The 19540-nt window shown below is 37.2% G+C and overlaps 1 protein-coding gene across 1 annotated transcript in view; it reads left to right on the top strand.

The window, feature by feature from the left end:
- The window catches only part of CWC27 (CWC27 spliceosome associated cyclophilin), a 184434-nt gene that overhangs the window by 43148 nt on the left and 121746 nt on the right, over positions 1-19540 (top strand). Inside the window, exon 10 of the mRNA XM_090278943.1 lies at positions 1024-1181. Within this exon, the coding sequence (XP_090135069.1) occupies positions 1024-1181 (158 nt within the window). The remainder of the gene's footprint in view (positions 1-1023; positions 1182-19540) is intronic.

The raw sequence follows: 19540 nt of genomic DNA on the forward strand, positions 1-19540 counted from the left end.
TTGGGTCCCCTGTTGTATAGTCTCAGGATCAGACTTTGAGGACCACGGCTCAAAGAGTCCACAACCTCAAGTTAAGAATCTTACTTCATCATGGCTCAGGCTGATCAAAGAAACATGAGAGAAAAAGATGCACTTGGAATAGCATCTTTCTTCTCCATTTTCCTCCCTTTACTTTCTTCCTCCTCCTTTTTCTCTACACTCCCTTTCTCTATTCTTGCTGGGAACTATTCTGGAAGTTGAAAATATAACATTAAGCAAAATAGTCCATTATATTAGCTCTTATGGAGTGCATCCTGTAATAATGGGAGAGAGACAATAAACACATAACTAATTAAAATGTATAGTATTTCAGATGGGTGATAAATGCTTTGGGGAGAAAACAGGGAAGAAGAATAGAGTACTGGAGGTGGGTGGATAGTTCTGCCATTTTAATAGGGTGGTCAAGATAAGTAACACTGAGAGGGTAACATTTGAAGAGAGATCTGAAGGAGATCAAAGAACAAGCAGTGCAGATAAATGGAATAAGATTCAGGCTAGAGAGAACAACAACTCCAAATTTGGCTAGTGTTGCTGGGATGGAGTTGTAGGAGATGATGTCAGGAGGGTACAGATTGCATAGGGTCTTGAGTGACTTGGGGATCCATTGGAGGGTTTTGAGAAGAGAAGTAAGTGCTATGACTTAGACTATGAGAAGAAATCTCAGCTGTCCCACCTCTATCTCTTTTTGAATTAATTTCTGGTTGAGGTCAGGATGCTGGTGATACAGAAGGAGCAGTTTGCTACACAGAGGGGCTGGGTGTGAATTGAGCGAACATTTACATAGTATCTCACACTTACATGGTTCAAGTAGAGCAGATCACAGGGATATTCCCACCTGTAGCAGATTCCTCAGGCCCTTACTAATTCAAAACAAAACACAAAGCAAACCTGGCCTAGGATGCAATGAGGAGAGTCTGAGATGGACCTCTGGAAGTGAAAGGGGAGATGGAACGCCCAGCAAATGCTCTGTTTCAATTCCTACAGGATGGAGAATTTGAAAGTGCAGAGCATGGTGAAAATATTGATGGCGATGAGAAGAGCCTGATGAGAGAAAGAATCGCAAAAAAGTTAAAAAAGGACCCAAGTGCAAATGTTAAATCAGCTGGAGAGGGAGAAGAAGAGAAGAAGTCAGTTAGCCGCAGGTGAGTCAGTTACTGTATTTCCAGGTATCAGAATATCTCTTTTTATGCTTCATTTTAAATTAAGATTGAGTCCTCCAGTTAACTTGTTTTTAAATACTGTTTTCATAATGTTTGATATATGTACCAGTTGTGCTAAATTATCTCACGTGAAGGCCTAAAAGAAAGTAGACTAGTTTTAAAGTAATTATAGCAATGGTCCTATGAGTCAAATTGCACTTCTTTTCTCTCTGATCTCTTCTTTAAAAACCTCTATAAAATTTTATATATGGGCAAGTGATGTATTAGCTAGATATGAAGGTTGTGTTTGTTTAATATCAACAAGAGCAGTAAAGTACTTGCGTACAATGAAAAGAGATGTCTTCAGATTTAGGTGAGTAAAATTTGTCAAAACTGGTTAAAAAAGTGGATAGGCATGCAAGCATTTTTGTAAACCTTTTCAAGTCTGATTTATACTATGTACCCCTCCTAATCTCAGTGGTATCATAAAAGAAATTTCAGCAGTGTCTGATGATAAAGAGTTGTTGAAATTTTAACTCAACGTTTTATTCCCCTGAAATTCAACTTAATTGAAAAACTCTTTTTTGATTCTGTTATTACAACTTTGATATATTTTTTAATTAATGTTGCTTTAAAAAGTAATAGTATTTGTTTTCTTTGGATGGCCTACACTTGGGGATAAGATAGATCTAACTACAGATAAACAATGTGTTATATTTTTCAACTGCATATAAAAATATTAAAAAGTATTCCCATGTCGTCATTGCTTTGCTCTCTTAATTTTTTCCTTTAACCAGAAAAGTAATTCCCATAAATTTCCACTGATGGTATAACCTTTTGCATTAAGAAATGGTACTTAGAATCTTATTTACCAACAACATTCATCTGACAAGTAATCACTATTGAATAATTTAATATAGTAGGTTAACTTGGGCCACTGTTAACTGAAGATTTTGGTGATCATGTGTATACTTATATATAAATTGAGGTGATAAGACTCTCATCATCTATGTAACTTTTAGTCAAATCATGAATATACAGCCTGACTTCCGGCCAAGATGGAGGCTTAGACGGACACGCTCGGTCTCCCTCTACAACTAGAGAGGAATACAACTACCTCAAAACAAAAGATAACTAGAAATTCCAGAAAATAAAACTACACAGAAGCCCAACGTACGAAGTTATAAACCAGTGGCGCTCCTCGGGCAGGTAAGAGGAGCGAAGGAGGGCAGTGCTGTTTGCGGTAGCACCAGGGACAGCGGCAGGGAGAACAGTCCTGGCTGCAGTCAAGCTGCAGCAGCTCCTGACCCCAACGCTGGGAAAAGCAGCCACTGCATTGCCTCGGACGGTGAGGCCCAGAGGGCGGGAGGACGGACCCGAGTCTCCTAGCAGAGAATAACGGCAGGAATCCATCTTGGACCCCCACCCCCACACAAAGCGCCACAGCGCCACGAAATAGGTTGCGGATTGCCACCGGTCGCTGGGTAGTGACGACAAAGGGCCACATTGTGGCAAAAATGGTTGCGGATCGCCGCCGGTCGCTGGGTTGTGACAAGTACACAGGCTCCACCCCCTATAGCCGGCCCAAGAAAGCAAAACACATTTGTCAAAATGAGGCAGACAACCATAGAAATCCCGGTGGCACAGCTCACCAGGCAACAGATGAGGAATCTGACAGATGAACAAATAAGAAACCTGTCAGAGGCTCAGTTCAGAGCTATAGTCATTAGGTGGCTTACAGAATTAACAAAGATTTGGAAAAAGACGAGAAAGGATTGAAAAACACTCATACTGAAAAGAACAAAACCAGATACGAGACAGATGGTGAGGAAATAAAATCCAGAGTTCAAATCAACAAACCGGAACATAGAGAAGGAACAAACAGTCAACCAGTGCAAAGAGAGGAAACAGGAAGCAAGGAAAATGAGGAGAGGATCAGAAACCTCTGGGACAGCTATAAGAGACCGAACATAAGAATAATTGGATTCCCAGAGGGCGAAGAAGAAGAACTAGAAATTGAAAAATTAAGTGAAAATATAATAAAGCAGAATTTCCCAAACTTGGGGAAGGAAATAGACTTGCAGGTCCAGGAAGCAAGGAGAGTTCCCAAGAGACTGGACCCAGGGAGAACCACTCCAAGACATATTATAATCAAAATGTCAAAAGTTAAAGATAAAGAGAGAATCTTAAAAGCAGCAAGAGAGAAGAAAAGAATCATGTACAAAGGGGTCCCAATTAGACTATCAGCTGACTTCTCAAGGGAGATCCTGCAGGCAAGAAGGGACTGGCAAGAAATATTCAAAGTAATGAAAATCCAAAACCCACAACCACGAATACTCTATCCAGCGAAATTGTCATTCAGAATAGAAGGGCAGAGAAAGTGCTTCCAGGACAAAATAAAAGTGAAAGAGTTCATTAGATCCAAACCACTATTATATGAGATGTTAAAGGGACTGGTTTAGAAGAAGGAGGATCAAAACTATGAACACTAAAATGAAAACTGCAACACAAGAACCAACAACAGTAGCTAGGGAATTGAAACAAAGGCAAACTAAACAGGCAACGACAGTGGAAAAGGAACTATAGGCATGGGGAACATATTGGGGGGAGGTCAGCAGGGAGGGGTAAGGGGGTAAGGGAGGGAGATGGTACAGGAATTAAGAAGCATAGTAGGAGGGAGTGGAGTAGACAGGAAGAGGCTGAGAAGAACTATGTACACAACCAATGGACATGGACTAAAAGTGGGGGACAGCTGGAGGGAGGGGGGTCACCAGGTGGAGGGGAGCAGAGAGAAGGGAAATTGGGACAACTGTAACAGTATAATCAATAAAACATATTAAAAAAAATCATGAATATAATCAAGGATACTTGTGCTCTCTTTTATTCAAAATAAGTGTTTTCTGATTTTTAAGAACTATTAGTTAAGTTTATAATATGGTGAAAAATATGTTTTGAATTTTAATAAATGAACCAAATATTTGTTGTTTAAATGTTTTTCTTAAGTCCTACTTTATCTTGTTGGCCTTAATACAATTTCAAATATTTATACACCCTGTAATTAACAGAACTTATAATTTAACAAAGCTGAAGTTTCTGTAAGAACTAAAGGAAACTTATTTGACAAAATTGGCCTTAATAAACACCAAACATCTATTTGTAGGTGTTCTCTTTCCCAAATTTTCAATATTCACATCTTCTCCTCTCCCTTCTTTATCCTCTCTCCTACCTACAAAGAAAAAGAAAAGAAAAATGGAGATATCAGGAGAAGTACAGTATTCCTAAGGGAAAATACAGTTTTTCTGTCTTATTTATAAATTTCTATGATTGTCTTATGGCCACTTATTTTAAGTACAAGAAATTTCCAAAATTCATTTGTGCTTTTGGTTAGTTAATACTAGCTTCACTACAGTTTAAGTCTCAGGATAGTTTTGTGATAAAAAGACAAGAACACAAAAAATAAAAACACAAAAACAAAACCTCTGAGTTTAAAAATTATAATGTGGTAAAAAGGATAATTATGTTTAAAGGAAAATCACAGCTCAGTCTAAGTTGAATTGTAATGGAAATAGCTGCTAGCAGGATAGAATGTCAGTGTGAAATCATTATCTATTTAAAACTCAGTGTTCTTGGTGCATACAACTTTTCCTCTGGAGGTGCTTGAAGAACTCTATTATCTTTTGATCATTTTCTTATTCTAGCAGTAGGAACCAGGGATTAGACTAGCCTGCCTGCCCTTCAGGCAAAGAGCCATTCAAAGTATAATTTTATTGAACATTTTTGGTATTGCTTTTATTGGTAAAGAAGCATCTGGAATCTGTTAAAGCTGTTTATCACTTTGGATGTTAAACCTACAAGCAGGTTTGGTGAGGACTTAATAGTTAAGCTGGGGAATGGTATTTAACAATATAATTTTCAACAAATTTACATAGAGTAGGATCTTTCCCTAGGAATGTAAACTCAACAATGTCTCTAGTTGTTCCGTTGAAAAGTACTTAGTGTTCCATGAGAAATAAATCCATAGCTCTCCTACCTTCTCTCCTTTCTTTTCCCTCATTATACTTATTCTGACTTCTTTAGAATTTTGGTCCTTTAAATGCATCAGTCTATTCTTTCTTATTCAGCCTCTCTTCTCTAAGCCTCTGCCTTTGACTACCATCCAGTGAGCAAAATCACACAGCCAACTATAAGCCCAGCCTTAGCTGAGCCTGCAATGCTTTTTCATTAACACTCCCCATGGTGCTTACCGCAAACTTGGATCTCACTCTCTTCACGTCACCTGGCCTCTTCTATGAACTAGAAGTAACTTCTTCAACTACTAATCTTTTCTCTTTAAACCTTTATGCATTCAGACCAAAACTTATCTTTATCCTGTGCTTTAAAGGGAGAGGAATCTCTCTGCCCTTCCAAAATGATTCCATCCTTTCTTTTGTCTTCAGTTTTCTCTTGTCAACATAAGAAACATTCAAACCTGTAGAGAATTTTTGTGAGTTTATTTGAGCCAAACTGACGACAATTGCTAAGAAGCAAGACCTCAGCAGATTGAGGGCATGCTCTACAAAATGGCAGTTTGCACCTTCTTACTACATTACAATCAAAAGAAAAGATGTAAGTGGGTTACATGAAATCTGTTGGTGATAGATTAGGGAGGCAGGAGAAAGCGAGGTGGGTCTGGGGTGGGGGGAACCTCTAGGACTGGATAAAAAGTAAAGTAAAATGATAGACTTACTTCTTTTACATAGGTGGGTACGGGATAGTTAACTGTCAACAATTAACACGAAACAATAGCAACGAGGGATTTGTGGTCTCTGCCCTGATGCGGTGGCTGTGCATTGAGGGGTCCAGAAGAAGGAAATTTGACATTCCAGAGGTGTTATCGTAGATTCCACAAGACCATTAAGGTAAAGATTGATCTTTGTCAAGGAAGATCCTAGTCTGGGACATGACTACCTGCTATAAACTGCTTTTAGCTAATAAGTTTTCATTCCAGACCATCCTTTGTGGTTGCCTTAGGCCTCTGGGTTGATAAGGCTGCCACACAGGCCTGCCCTGAGCTTGTTGGGTTTAGGGTGTGGCCCCTTTTTGTCCACACTCTGTTCACTGGTGTCTTTCCTTCAGCTTGTGATCAAGCATCTCCCAGCGTTGAAGAGTAGAGACAAAAGCACTCCATTTTGTTTCCTGTCCCTACCGCCCTACTTCACATTTACTTCTAAATATGCGTCATTGAGCTTTCCCTTCATCACTCCACTGAAGCTATTCTCACTAAGGCCGTCTATTTAACAAATGTAATGGCTTCTTGCCAATTTTTGTTTCTTTTGGTATCTGTGCTGTGGAATTTTTTATCTATGCGCTAGAAACCCATCTTCCTTAAGAACCTGATTCTTAAAATGTAATCTGTGGACCAATAGCATCAGTATGACTTGGGAATGTTTTTTAGAAATGCTGAGGCTCAGGCTCCACCCCACACTTTCTGAATCAGAATGTGCATTTTAGCAGGATCCCCAGGTGATTTGTATGTATATTAAAGTTTGAGAAGCACTTCTCTAAAATACTAATTTTTAGCCCCACCACTACTGGACTAGGTCAAGTTTATATCATCTTTACTCTGAGGTCAGCAACTTCGTATACCTTCTCTGGCTCCACAGGGCATTCTTATTACACCTTTCTCACATTTCTCTGATAGTATGGCATTAGGTTATACTTTATCTTCTTCTTTGTGTACTTATGCTGTAACTCTCTTAAAGGCAGAGACTGTGTTCATTTGTTTGTATCTCTATGATCAAGCATCATAGGTACCTAAATATTTGTATAAATAAAAAGAAAAAGAGTGACTCTTTAATTGACAAATCACTTTCTCCTTCAGGTCTTGTAAGTAACTTGCTTGTATTTATCACATAGGATTTATTGGTTTGCCTATCCCTTGCTAAGACTGAGCTCCTTCAGAGACTGTGTTTTATTTATCTTTATATGCTCTGAGTCTAGTATAGTACATATATATATATATATATATATATATAGTAATTGATCATGAAAATATGTGTAATGAGTGTTTGAATGAATGAATACAGTTATGATTCATTAGAGGAATGGTTTTCACTTTCAACTGCACATTAAATTCACTAGATTTCATTCCCGACTGCACATTAGGTGAATATTAGGTTCTCATTAGATGCCTGGGCCTCCTCCCACAGATTCTCAATCATCTGATCTGCAGTGAAGCCTAGGCACATCCTTTTTTATTTTTTAACTTTTAACTGAAGTATCAATACATACTGAATATATCTGCATAAACTATATTTCTTAATGCATATATTGTAAGTGAACAGCTTACTCAGTTTTTTCAAACCAAATACACACATATATCCATCACCCAGATTATGACACAAAATTGCCATTACCTGGAAGTCTCCCTCTTGCCCCATTCTGATTACTTCCCCCCTCATCTCCGAGGAGTAACCACTTTTCTAACTTCTAAAAACATATGTTAAAACATATGTTAATTTAGGGCAATGATACTTTATAAAAGGCTGCAGATAGCCTAATGTGCATCCAGGGCTAGGAACCCTGCTCCTCACCAAACATATACTCCCTTGATTGCTGCTGACGTGTAGAATAGCATAAAAGTAGATATAAAAAATTATAGTGTCACCTTATCTTTTTTGCAGTCTAACAGGGATAAGATATTTATATCAACTAAAGTTAGTGCCAATCTTTGAAAAAGATAAGGGTCAGGATAGTGGAAATCAAGTATTTTAGAAGAAGGAAAATATGATATTTGAGTATTCCTAATGTTTTTTAAAGATGTGTGTTGTTAAGGATTTAAATCCGTGTCTTTTAACCTTTTCTGTATATTTGAATTACCTAAGATCAGATGGTCCCCCGCCTGATCAAGTAAATCAGAATTTTTGGTGTGGGACCATAGAAATTTTTTAAAGAATTCAAGTTATTTTGATGTGTACTCAAAGTTAATTGAAAGTTTGGGGTAGTTGGAGTTTGTCTTTTGGAAAACCCTATTTTAAAGCTTATTGAATCCTGTTCTTGCCTGTAGGTGGAGCTCAGCAGCTGTGAGTTAATCATGTAAACCAAATTGAGTTGTCTGCCCTGCTTGTTTTTAGCATCTGTGTATTAGATTCACAATAAATGGTCAGTGAAATCAGATGTTACAGGTGACCAGATAGTCAAAAATCAATGGTTTGTTGTGATGATTACAGACATTATGGAAATTCTCTTTTATTGTGTACTTTCTGTCATTTGTAATTTTATTGTGATTACTCTTCTAAATTATTTTCATCAACTTGAAATATAAATCAAAGAAACCCTGACACATGCCATCAAATCACAATTATTAAAGACTTGATGGTAAGCATTCAGGACAATGAGAGTGCTGTTAGTTTTAGTGTTGAAGCAGCGCCTGTGGTACGATCCCTTTTTCCCAAACCAGCTCCCATTTGGTGACGTTAAGTAGAATTTGTGCTCTACTCAGGAGCTGCCTTAGGTTGCCTGGATATGAAATACCTTACTATAATGGTAGCGTCAGGAATTTAGATGTGAACATTGCGGTTGAGGCTGAGGGTCTAATGAGTTGGAGTGAACTTTAAATTAGAGCAAGGGTGAGAGTCATAAATACTTCCTGAGGCCTGGGTGAACACCCAGATGAGCTGTTGCTAATTTTAGTCTCTCACGTCTCCCTTTGTTAGAATTTTTTATGGAATTTTGAATAATTTTTCCCTCAGTATTTTTAACCTCAAAAATAGTAATTATCTTTCTCTTAGCTTTTGGGAATTTTTGAGTTTTAATATACTTTGTAATCTGGTTTCTCTTACTTAATGATTAGACTTAGGAAGTACAGAGTTGTCTTTGTACATAAACTTTGCTTTAGCAAATGCAGAAAGAGCACAATATTTAAATTTCAAAAATTTAAAAGCTAGTATACATTTTAAAATGATAGTTGAAATTTTAAAAGACCCTAATAACAGATTGAAATCCACAGACGTCTAAGAACCCTATTGAAACCATTAGAATCATTGTCTCTAAGAAGTCCCCCTCTTCATCTCATCAGACTATTTATAAGCAAGGAGTGAAATTGACCCGCTTTCCTTCACCTTCTTTGCCTAGGATAATGTACTTAAGCAAGCAGTAATAGGAAGTAAGAAAGAGAAACACAAATCTACATATTGGGTAATTTGTAGAGAAAATTTTCAATTACTCTTTCTTTGATATGGAGTAGTAGTAGTCCAAGTATTGTACTTTCAAGAAATATTTGGGTTTAACAGTAGATATGAAGCTTTGGAGCAGTTCTTATTTTGATGAAGCTTGCATTTCCTAGAACTTGGTTTTCAGTTTTTATATGTTCTTTCCTGACCAATCATTCCATTCTCAAACATATGTTACTCTTGTGAGTAACTGCAGGAACTGCTATGTGCCAGACAGAGCTAGACTCCAGGGACATAAAAATAAAGGAGAAACGGTTTCTGTCTGCAAACTCATAATGTGGTGTGAGAGTAAGAATTAATGAGCAATTAACTACAATTCAATATGGAAGTGCTCTAACAGAAGTGTATGCAAATATGGAATCTAAGTAGACAATATATATTTCAGGAAGAGTTCAAAATACCAGCTTAAAAAGGGTTGAATATAAAATTGCCATTTTTGTAGGTCAAGAACATCAAATATCAGCAATTTCATAAGTTTCACCCTAATGCTAGTAGGATAAACCTCTTTTTTGGAGCCATTATTTAAAAGAAATAACACTTTAGCATTAAATTCAATCTTTTACATTAATGTTGCATGATCTATGAATGTAGATTAGATGGTTGTTTTATCACCTTTGCCTATTATGTGTAAATTTTTGAAATAGTAATAATTATAATATAAACTATACCATCATTTATCATTTCTGGCAAGTTTTCATTTTTCTTCTGTTTGGCTCTTTATAGCAAGAATTTTGGGTATTCGGGATAAAACTTTCTTGGGCTGTTGAAATAAAATGCCACTTTTAAAATGTCCAGTTAATTCATTGAGAACCTTAATCCATATCCAAGGGATCGTCTTCAAAATAAAACAAAAAAAGTCTTGAATTTCAGTTATATACTTCAGAAATATAACAAGCCTACTGTTTTTCCAATTAGATTTTTGTAGAGCAGACAGGAAGCAGTGAAATGCACATGTGGGGGAGATTCTCCTGTCAAATCTAAAAGAGGTATTTGTGTCTTTTTAGAATGTGTTGATTTGTATTGCCTTTGAGAGTTACATTCTATTGATCTTGCAGTATCAGTTGTTTATAGGGAATGGAATTGTACATTTGACATACAGTATAGAAATCATATGCAGAAAAGCAGTCTTTAAGTTACTCAACATTTGAAGAAGTGCTCTCTCTCCAGCCTGTAACATTTATAGTCACACTGAAAAAGTTTTGAAATGTTCATTGCTTTCCTGCCTTTCTAGTCTTCCTAATGAATTCACCTATAGATTAAATTGGCAAGTATAGTTTGGGTAAAATGAGGAAGAGAAGGGCCACCCAAGAAACAAAGTTATTTGTTTAGCGTGAAGTTAAAAACACATGAAATCGCACAAGGACCTGACAGGAAATTATAGTTAGTGATTTTACTTTTTTCTGTTTCTGGCTTTTTTTTCTTTTTCCTGTCCCCTTCCCTTCTAATTTCAGGGATTTTACTACTTTTCAGATATCACTTTGCTTTTGCACATCTTGAGTTTCTCCTTTGTATCGGGCACTGTGCTTGGGCCTAGGATGCTCAGATTAAGTAAGTCTCAGTCTCTTTTCAAGTTGCTTATTGTCTAGTAAAGCATCTAGTCTATAAGCAAATAAGGGCTGTGAAGTGTTCATAGGTGTTTTAGCCAGACTGTTGTTCTGTTATTACATAAATGTTTATTTTCTTCTACAATGTGACCATGCACTTTGCCAAATCAATTTATTTCTCAATTTAACCCCCACAACAAATTATAATTTGTATTATGATTCTCGTTTTATAGATGAGAAAAACTGGACTGAATGGGGTTAAGTGACTTGTGGCTGGAAAGTGACTGGAAAGTGGCAAAGCCAGTGCTTGAACCTGCGATGGTCTGACACAGCTCATAGAGCCTAGAGAGGGGCTGGCCAGGGTCATATGTGTCCAACTAAAATATGGCCCTCACATGGAATATTTCCAGCAAGGTGCAACATCATTTTTAAAATATTGCTCTGTATAAGTGTAGGGGATGGATTGGACTTTCATCTATCCGTCTAATCACTAGAGCAGCTATTTTCAGCCTTTTTCACCTCATGGCACATAAACTAATTACAAAAATTCTGTGGCACACCAAAAACTATTGTATTTTTTGCCAATTGGCAAAAAAATAGGCGTTATTTTTATTTGTGCACACTAGACAGCTATTGTTGTTTAGCTGTTGTCATTTTTTGACAACCTAAGGGAAAAGATATCATTGCGCCTGACTAAATAGTCAGGTATTGTATGCTTTAAAAATTCCTGCAGCGCACCAGTGTGTCTGCCACGGCACACCAGTTGAAAATCGCTGGATTCAAGTAAGGAAACCGAAGCAGAAAGACAAACTAGTAGGTTATTACATTAGCCCAAGCGAGGGGTAATAAGGGTCTGACTAACTAAGGTACTGTCTGTGGGATGGGTTTGAGAGATATTAAGGAGGTAACAGATGGGATGTAGGAGACGTGAAGGAAACAGATATGTTAAAATGACTCCTAGGTTTCTGGTTTATATGGCTGACTAAGTGGTGGTGATCAGCATTGACACAGAAACCCTTGTTCCCCTCAGCCACATTTGTCCTATTAGTCCTTTCTGATATACCTCAGTGACCCTGCACATACATCCCAAATTGTTTCTTATCCAGTTCCTTCCTTTATTAGTCATCCTAGGTAAGGCGATGCTATGGTACAAACAATCCCAAATTCCCAGTGGCTTAAAACAGCTTTGTTTTCTTGGCAATCACTACATCCTGGTGGGATCTGTGAATCTCTTCCTTGGCATCTTTATCCAAGGGCCCAGGATGAAGAAGCAGCCTCTTTCCGAGAGGCGTGGCAGGGGGAAAGAGTGATGATGGAATCATATGCTAGCTCTTACAGCTTCCTTTAGAGGAGGCAAAGGTTACTTTACCACTTAATTGTCTAGACCAAGTGATAATGGCCAAGCCTGATGTCCGTACAATGAAGTACAAACCTCTCACAGGGAGGAAGAGTGAATGGTTAGAAACAGTAATGCAGCCGCTATAGTCTCTGTTCTTGAACCAGGAATTTCTGACAGGTACCTGTGACTAGGTAATAAATTTAATCATCTTTGGCTGACAGGATGAAAATAGGTACATAAAAATACATGATCACTATTATCTGAATTTTTAAAAGAAGGCTATCCATTTCTAATGATATCAGATTTTTTTTCAAGTAAAACATTCTAAATGAAATAGTATCTTAGATTATCTTTACATCTGGCATGCATAAAGTCTGGATTAAAAAATTGCACACAGGCTTCATAGGAAAGGAAGTTGTCATAAAATTAATTCTCTCTCCCTCTGCAGCCTCAGATTTTTTGCTGTTCTCTGTTTATTTGTCCCGTTATCTTTTAAAATCTTGCCTTTTCGCTACGTCTTGTAGTTCAACTCTTCAGTAAGTAAATGACTTGGTTTCTGTGTCCCAAATCCAAATTCTCAGGAGAGAGATCTTATTGGCTTGGCTTGGGTTAGGTATCCATTTAGTTTTGTTATCAGAGGGGATAATGATAGTGGAGAATTAGAAAGCTGTGAGATCTGTGGATGTGACAGAAATGGCTAGTCCTTCCATCAGCTATCCTTCCCTTCTTAGTAATACAAACCCCAACTCTTAGCTGGGCCCATGACTGCTTAGCTAAAAGACAGTCTCCTTTGTAGCTAAGTATGACCTTGTGACCAAATTCTGGCTAATGAGGTGAAACAGAAGTGCGTCAGACTTTCAGGCAGCCTTTTTTAATGGAAAGAAGGAAGGGGCTAGCCCTCCTTTATCCCTTCCTCCTGCTGCCAGCCAGGCACACAGGCCTGAGCTCTGGATGGCAGAATGGGGAGGCTGAAGGAGCCTGGGTCCTTGAAGACTTGATGGCACCACTATTCCAGCTGCATTGCCTGTCTTGGGACTTTTTCCATGTGAGATAAAATAACCCTCATGCTCTTTAAAGCACATTATTTGGAGTTCCGGTAAGTGTAGCAGAACCTAAACCTATCTTTTGCTATAGTAAGGCTGTTTCTTCCAGGGCCGTGCATAGGGTAGGCTATTTAGAGAGCCTGCTCTTAGGATGGGAGTGTGGGCAGGGAGGAAATAAATAACTGCTTCGTTACTTCTATTGACTGTCTTAGTTGGTTTTCTTGTAGCGGGAAGAGAATCCTATTATTAATCGCACCCAACATCTTCACCCTCTTCTCACTTTTGGCTGATCATTTTGCTTCCTATTTCATTAAGAAAACAGGAGTAGGGAGAGAACATCCTCATTTTCCCACTACTACATCTACCTATCTGCATCTGAGTCCCTATTCTTCTAGCAAAGGAGAAACCCCTTCACACTGTGCTCCGGTCCTCACACCCTTCCATTTTCTTACACACTTCGGCCAAGTATTAACTACCTTACTCTTCTGCTCATTTCATACCAGGCATATTGTCCTTCTCATTGTCCCACAGACACACCAAGCTCATTCTTATTTCAGTCCTCTGTACTTCTGGTTACCTTGGCTTGAAACTTTCTTCTCTGAGATAGTCTTAGTAACCATTCCTCCATTCATTCAGTTTCTTGCTCAAATATCACCTCATTAGAGAGCTCTTTTCAGACCACATTATTTAAAACAAGAACTATCCAAAGGACCTAGAAATAAATTTTAAAAATATGTTTGACTTTCAAAAAATGTGTGTCCTAGGACCCACTCCCATCAAACAAACAAAAAATGTCGTTCCATTTGTCTGGCATGTGATTTGCTCATAGATTTTGTAGCCAATTAATTAGTGATAAGAATACCTGCTCTTTAACCTTTTCCTATGTATTAGGAACATAGGTTAATAAAGGTAAATAGAGTTAAAAAGCAATTTTAGATCTAGATTAGATGTCTTTTTCAATGCTAGGCTCAGATATTTGCAGAAGACAATGATCACTCCATTCTAAAGAGATGAAGTCAGAGGGTCCCTTCTCCTAGCCCAAATCAGTTTTTCTGCAGCTTTTTAAGAACAACCATAGTGTTTCATCAATGTTAATCTTCTAAATGAATGGATTTTGTTCTATTTTGTTAGCCTTACTGAATCTTTGCTTTTATTTAAGCTTGTCTTAAAAAGTAGACACAGTATAAATTATACTTTGAAGAGGAATCTCACAAAATTCATTACAGTTCTTCCCTACCTTTTTGCCAGTTTTGACGTGTTAGTAATATTTGATCTTTCCTTCTTCCTTAGTCTTTATTATTTAGATATTGGTATACCATGTGTATCAGTTCATTCAATATATGTTACATTCATATTGATTTCAATGTGTTTATTATTTAAATGCATTTATGTGAGTGTTAAACCTAAAATAGGATTTCCATTATACTTTGAAGTGTATCAGTGGCTTACTAGACTTTTAACATAATAATTTTATATTTGATTTACTTTTCTTCTACTCAACTTCTTTAAATAAGATACTTAATACATTTTCCTGGCATTGCTAATTACTAATTTTGTAATGTCAACTTAGTCTGATTTCCGTTTTAAAATATATGGTGTTGATTTAGCTGCCTCTGTAAAGAACCGTCTTGTTTAAACAGTCTCAGATTTATTCTATGATAATGAGGAGGTTTCTGTGCCCAATGAAAGTGCTTTTCTGATGGTCAAAGGCAGATGTTGGTATATGAGCTTAAGTACTGAATCATTTCTTTTTAATTTGTATTTTCAAATTGTTCTAAAAATTCATTAGATCAAAGGTATATATGTACTCAACAAATAGGAAGTTCAATTTTTTCTTTAATGTATATTTGATTTTCCTGATTTTGTGAAAAAGAATGTTTTCTTAACTTTGAAAGTTACATAATGACTTCCTGCCAATTTCTTTTCCTTTTTAGATAAGCATGTACTTTTTTAGTTTTATTAATCATTACAAATTAATAGAAAATTTCCAGATATGCTTATTTGTTCACAATATTGACAGTAACTTGAAATTCCTTAAAGACACTATTGTTTTAAGGTAGTTAAAAAGAAAACCCTTGGCTTGGCTTCAAAGCGTTTAGAAAGATATCTTGTAGGCCTCAGACAAAGACTAGAGTGTTACAGTTGTATTTCATATCCTGCTGCTATTTGGTAAGACTCAGTTAGTATTAGGTGCAGTTTGTATCTACTTGCCCAGTCACCTAGAAAAAAAGATTTGTAGCTGACCTGTGAAAGTACATTTAGTTTGTTAGAAGGTGAAAATGTCTAATCCTGCTGCTGCTAGAGAGTAGCATAAAAATTGAAGGCTAGGATAATAGAGCAGAGTTATTCACTAGCCTTAATTATTTGGCTTTATGCTCATTACTATAATCTCAGGTAGGACTTATCAGTATTCCAGTGAAGTTTTATTCCTTTTATTGTTTTCCCTGTGCTGTGTAGTATGGAAAGAATGTTGGAACAAAATGTGGTTGCATTTTAGTAGACATTGAAATGTCTTTGCAAATAGTTTTTGTAGCAAATTACTGATGAACATACACATTACTTAACCATTTCCCATATGTTGGGAGCGTAGGTGAATAAAGGTAAATAAGGGTAAAAAGCAAGTTTGGATCTAGATTATCTGTCTTTTTCAATGCTAGGCTCAGATTTTTGCAAAAGACAACAGTCACTCTACTTTAGAGAGAGAAAATGAGAGTGCCCCTTCTCTTGGCCAAACTAGCCTGGTTTCTAAACTGTGCTAGTTAATGGCAAGAAGTTTCATTGGGAAGAAAGGGACATAGACACTTGTTATAGTACTTAAGCACAGCCCACAGCAAAAAATTAAGCACCTAGGACCCTGTGTGGGGTCACAACCTGAGGATGGTTGAACTGCAGCATCACTGCTTTGGGTTTTTGGTGCTACGGCCATAATATGTTAGGATGTTTGAATTAACTTAATTCATGGAATTAGAGCCTTTTACAATGTACAAGAGCTCCTACTAACTCAAAGTACTTTTCCTAAATCATTGGTTAAATAATGTTTGTTCCAACAAAAGGCATATTTGTGTGTGAGAAAATTAATTTCAGATTGTTCTTTTAAAAAGTTCAAGTTCATATTCTATGTATCTTTGAATTGTTCTTTTTTAAAACACTGTAACTGCTGAGATTTAGTATAAACCAGGTGTAAACAAAATGCAAACATTAAAACCTCCTGCAAGTCTATAAATCTGACATCAGAATAGAGTATACCAAAGGGATTCAGCTCGTCTGACTCTTTAAGATGGAAAAACTCGCAGGCAGAGCAATTGCCTAGTCTTAGTGCATTATTGCATGCTACAACATTCTGCTTCTGCTTCTGCTTCACATTAGCTAAGTTCTGCTTAAGTTAACTTTCTTGTTGTTGTTGTTACATTCCCATTTCCAATTCTTAGAACAGAAAGAAAGTTTTTTACGGACCTATGATACCTTCAACTAGGGGGGCTACTTACTAAAAGTATACACTGTTTACCAAAATCTAGAGCATTACATGGTTATTAAATCTTAACGAGAAAAAAAATAGGTGGCTAAAGGATAGAGACATAATGGGACAGAATACAGAGCCCAGAAATAGACCCACACAAATATCTTTAACTAATTTTTAATAAAAATACAAAGACAATTTGATTGAGAAATAATAGTCATGTCAACAAATGGTGCTAAAACAATTGGAGGTTTATGCAAAAAAATGAACCTTGACACATACCTCACATTTTATATAAACAATAACTCAAAAACTTCTAAGCTTCTGAAAGAGAACACATGAGAAAATCTGTATGGATTTAGGTTTTATAATGAGTTTTTAGACATACACAAAAAAACATGAAGTCCACTCATAAATTGGACTTCATCAAAATTTCAAAACTTTGCATTTGCAAAAAATTCTGTTAGGGGGAATGAAAATATAAGCTGCAGACTGGGAAGCATTATTTGCGAATCACACATCTGATAAAAGACTTCTACCCATAATATATAAAGAACTCTATTGTTTAAAACTCAACAGTAAAAAAACCAAACAGACCAATACAAGAAATGGACAAAAGGTCTGAACAGATATTTCACCAAAGGTATATGAGGCAAACAATATATGAAAATATTTTATTTTATATGTACATTCTTGCTGAGATGGGTAACTATTGTAAGCCCAAAAACTTAAAAATTCCTTTGTATTGTTACTTCACATTTTAATATGTAGTGAATAAGGAGCTAGGAAAAAAAGTAAAAGCTCACTGGTTTTTAAATCTGAAAGTTAATTAATTATTTTTACCTGTTGGGAACCTAGAGCTTAGTTTCTAATGCTGGCTCTTAGTTTTGTATGTTACATAAAACCCTGAAGCTGACTCCCAAAGCATAGGAGCAAAGTGGTGTTGCCAAGAGAGTAAGTAAAGAATGGTGAAGCTAGAGAGCTTTGCACTATCCCCTTAATTGTATTTGCCAAGTTTAACTTATTCAGGATTACTCTCCAAGTAATGGACATCCTAGGATTTAAACCCAGAGATTCTGGCGCAGGAGGTCGAGCCCAGGGATCTTGACTGCTCATTCGGATAAGCTGAAAAAAAACCCCAGGGAGGGCTGGACGGAGCAGACGTAGCCTTTTTACTCACGTCACAGGGATCACTGACAGCGGCAGATTGGCGAAGCAGGACTGTACCTCTCTGGGTCCGAGACTTGTTTTGAGGGGTTCCAGACAAAGGGGGCGCGTGATTCTAAACTACATCACCTTAGTGTACATGCAGAGAGAAAAAGTCAAGAAGCAGTCACACAGGACAAGAAGCCACTCCCAAAAGGAGATAAGGAAGGAATTACGATCCATTTCCAAAGCAGCACACATTCCTTCTGTCCGGGAGCCCTCCGGCCAGCCTTCCATTATGGGAGTTGGAAGAGCCAAGTCCAGCATGGCCCCACAGATATGTTTGACTTAACTGCTATATTTTACCTCCCCTGAGATGCAGCATAAAGAATGAGATATTAGAATTATGGGCCAAGGATGCCAACAGTATATGCAAGGGGATAGGTGAGAGTTTGATACCCTGGTCACTGGGAACTCGTGTACATATGGATGCACATCTGTAGAATTGTGGTGTAAAGTATTAGAGAAGTAGATTGGGGCCAAGATGGGCCTTGGGTGGCATAGATGGGCCTTGGGTGGCGTATTTAGAAACTGGACTTTGTCCTTCAGATGGTGGAGAACAATGTAAAGGTTTAAAATTGCAAAGTGACGTGATTAGGTTTTTGTCCTAGAGGGATCACTCTGGTAGCAATATGGAAAATACATTGGAGTGAGCCAGGACAACAGGTTTAGGAGACCCCGACTGGGAGCCTGCTGTAATGGTCCAAGTCCAAGCAGAATATGATGAAAACCTCAATTAAGACAATGTTTTGTTTGCTAGGTAATTTGCATTCAGCAAACATTTTTTTCAGACATCTACAGTATGCATGTAGTAGATATAAAGACAAAGAAAGATACTACTTTTGCCACAACGAAAAAAGCTCTCGGCTGAACCAGATAGCCATCTGTAAACAATGAGCTCTATATAAAACAGATTCAGAGAAAATTACAGTAGCTTCATGGAGGAGGGAGAGATCAATTTTGACTTTAGGGATCAGGAAATCTGCATGTATGCAGACTAGACTGCATCAATACTAGGCCTTGAAGAAGAGGTAGAGTTTGAATACGAGGAAATGGGTGGGGAAGGGAATTTCCAGTGGAGGAAACTGAGAAAAATACAGAGTATATTTGAAGAACAATCTGTTGTGACTAGAGGAGAGGATGCAGTTGGAAGTAAAACTAGAAAGGTAGGTTGGGACCAGAACATGAGGTACCTTCCAGAATAGTAAATTACAAATATGACTCATTTTGCTTGATTTATGTGTTAATTGAAGTGTACGGATAAAGAGGTCAACTGTTTTTTTGTTTTTGAACTAGAGTAAATCAATTTGAAAGACTCAAGGTTGGGTGAATACTGGATTTCTACATTTTTTGAGAGGAGTAATATGAACAAGAGGATTTGGCGAGATGAGTATGTTAGATGGTTATGTTTATTTTACTTTTCATCATTTGAAAATGAATACCAAATTCCTATAGTAAATAAGGTGATAGTTAAGGAAGAGGAATGAATCTACCTAGTGGCAAGATGAAAACAATTTTTATTTCTAGCTCTATACTAAAAATGTTATTTGTGGAATGAATCTC

The sequence above is a fragment of the Furipterus horrens genome, unplaced genomic scaffold (assembly GCF_987537825.1).
Source record: "Furipterus horrens unplaced genomic scaffold, mFurHor1.1.pri manual_scaffold_5, whole genome shotgun sequence".
Lineage (NCBI taxonomy): Eukaryota > Metazoa > Chordata > Mammalia > Chiroptera > Furipteridae > Furipterus > Furipterus horrens.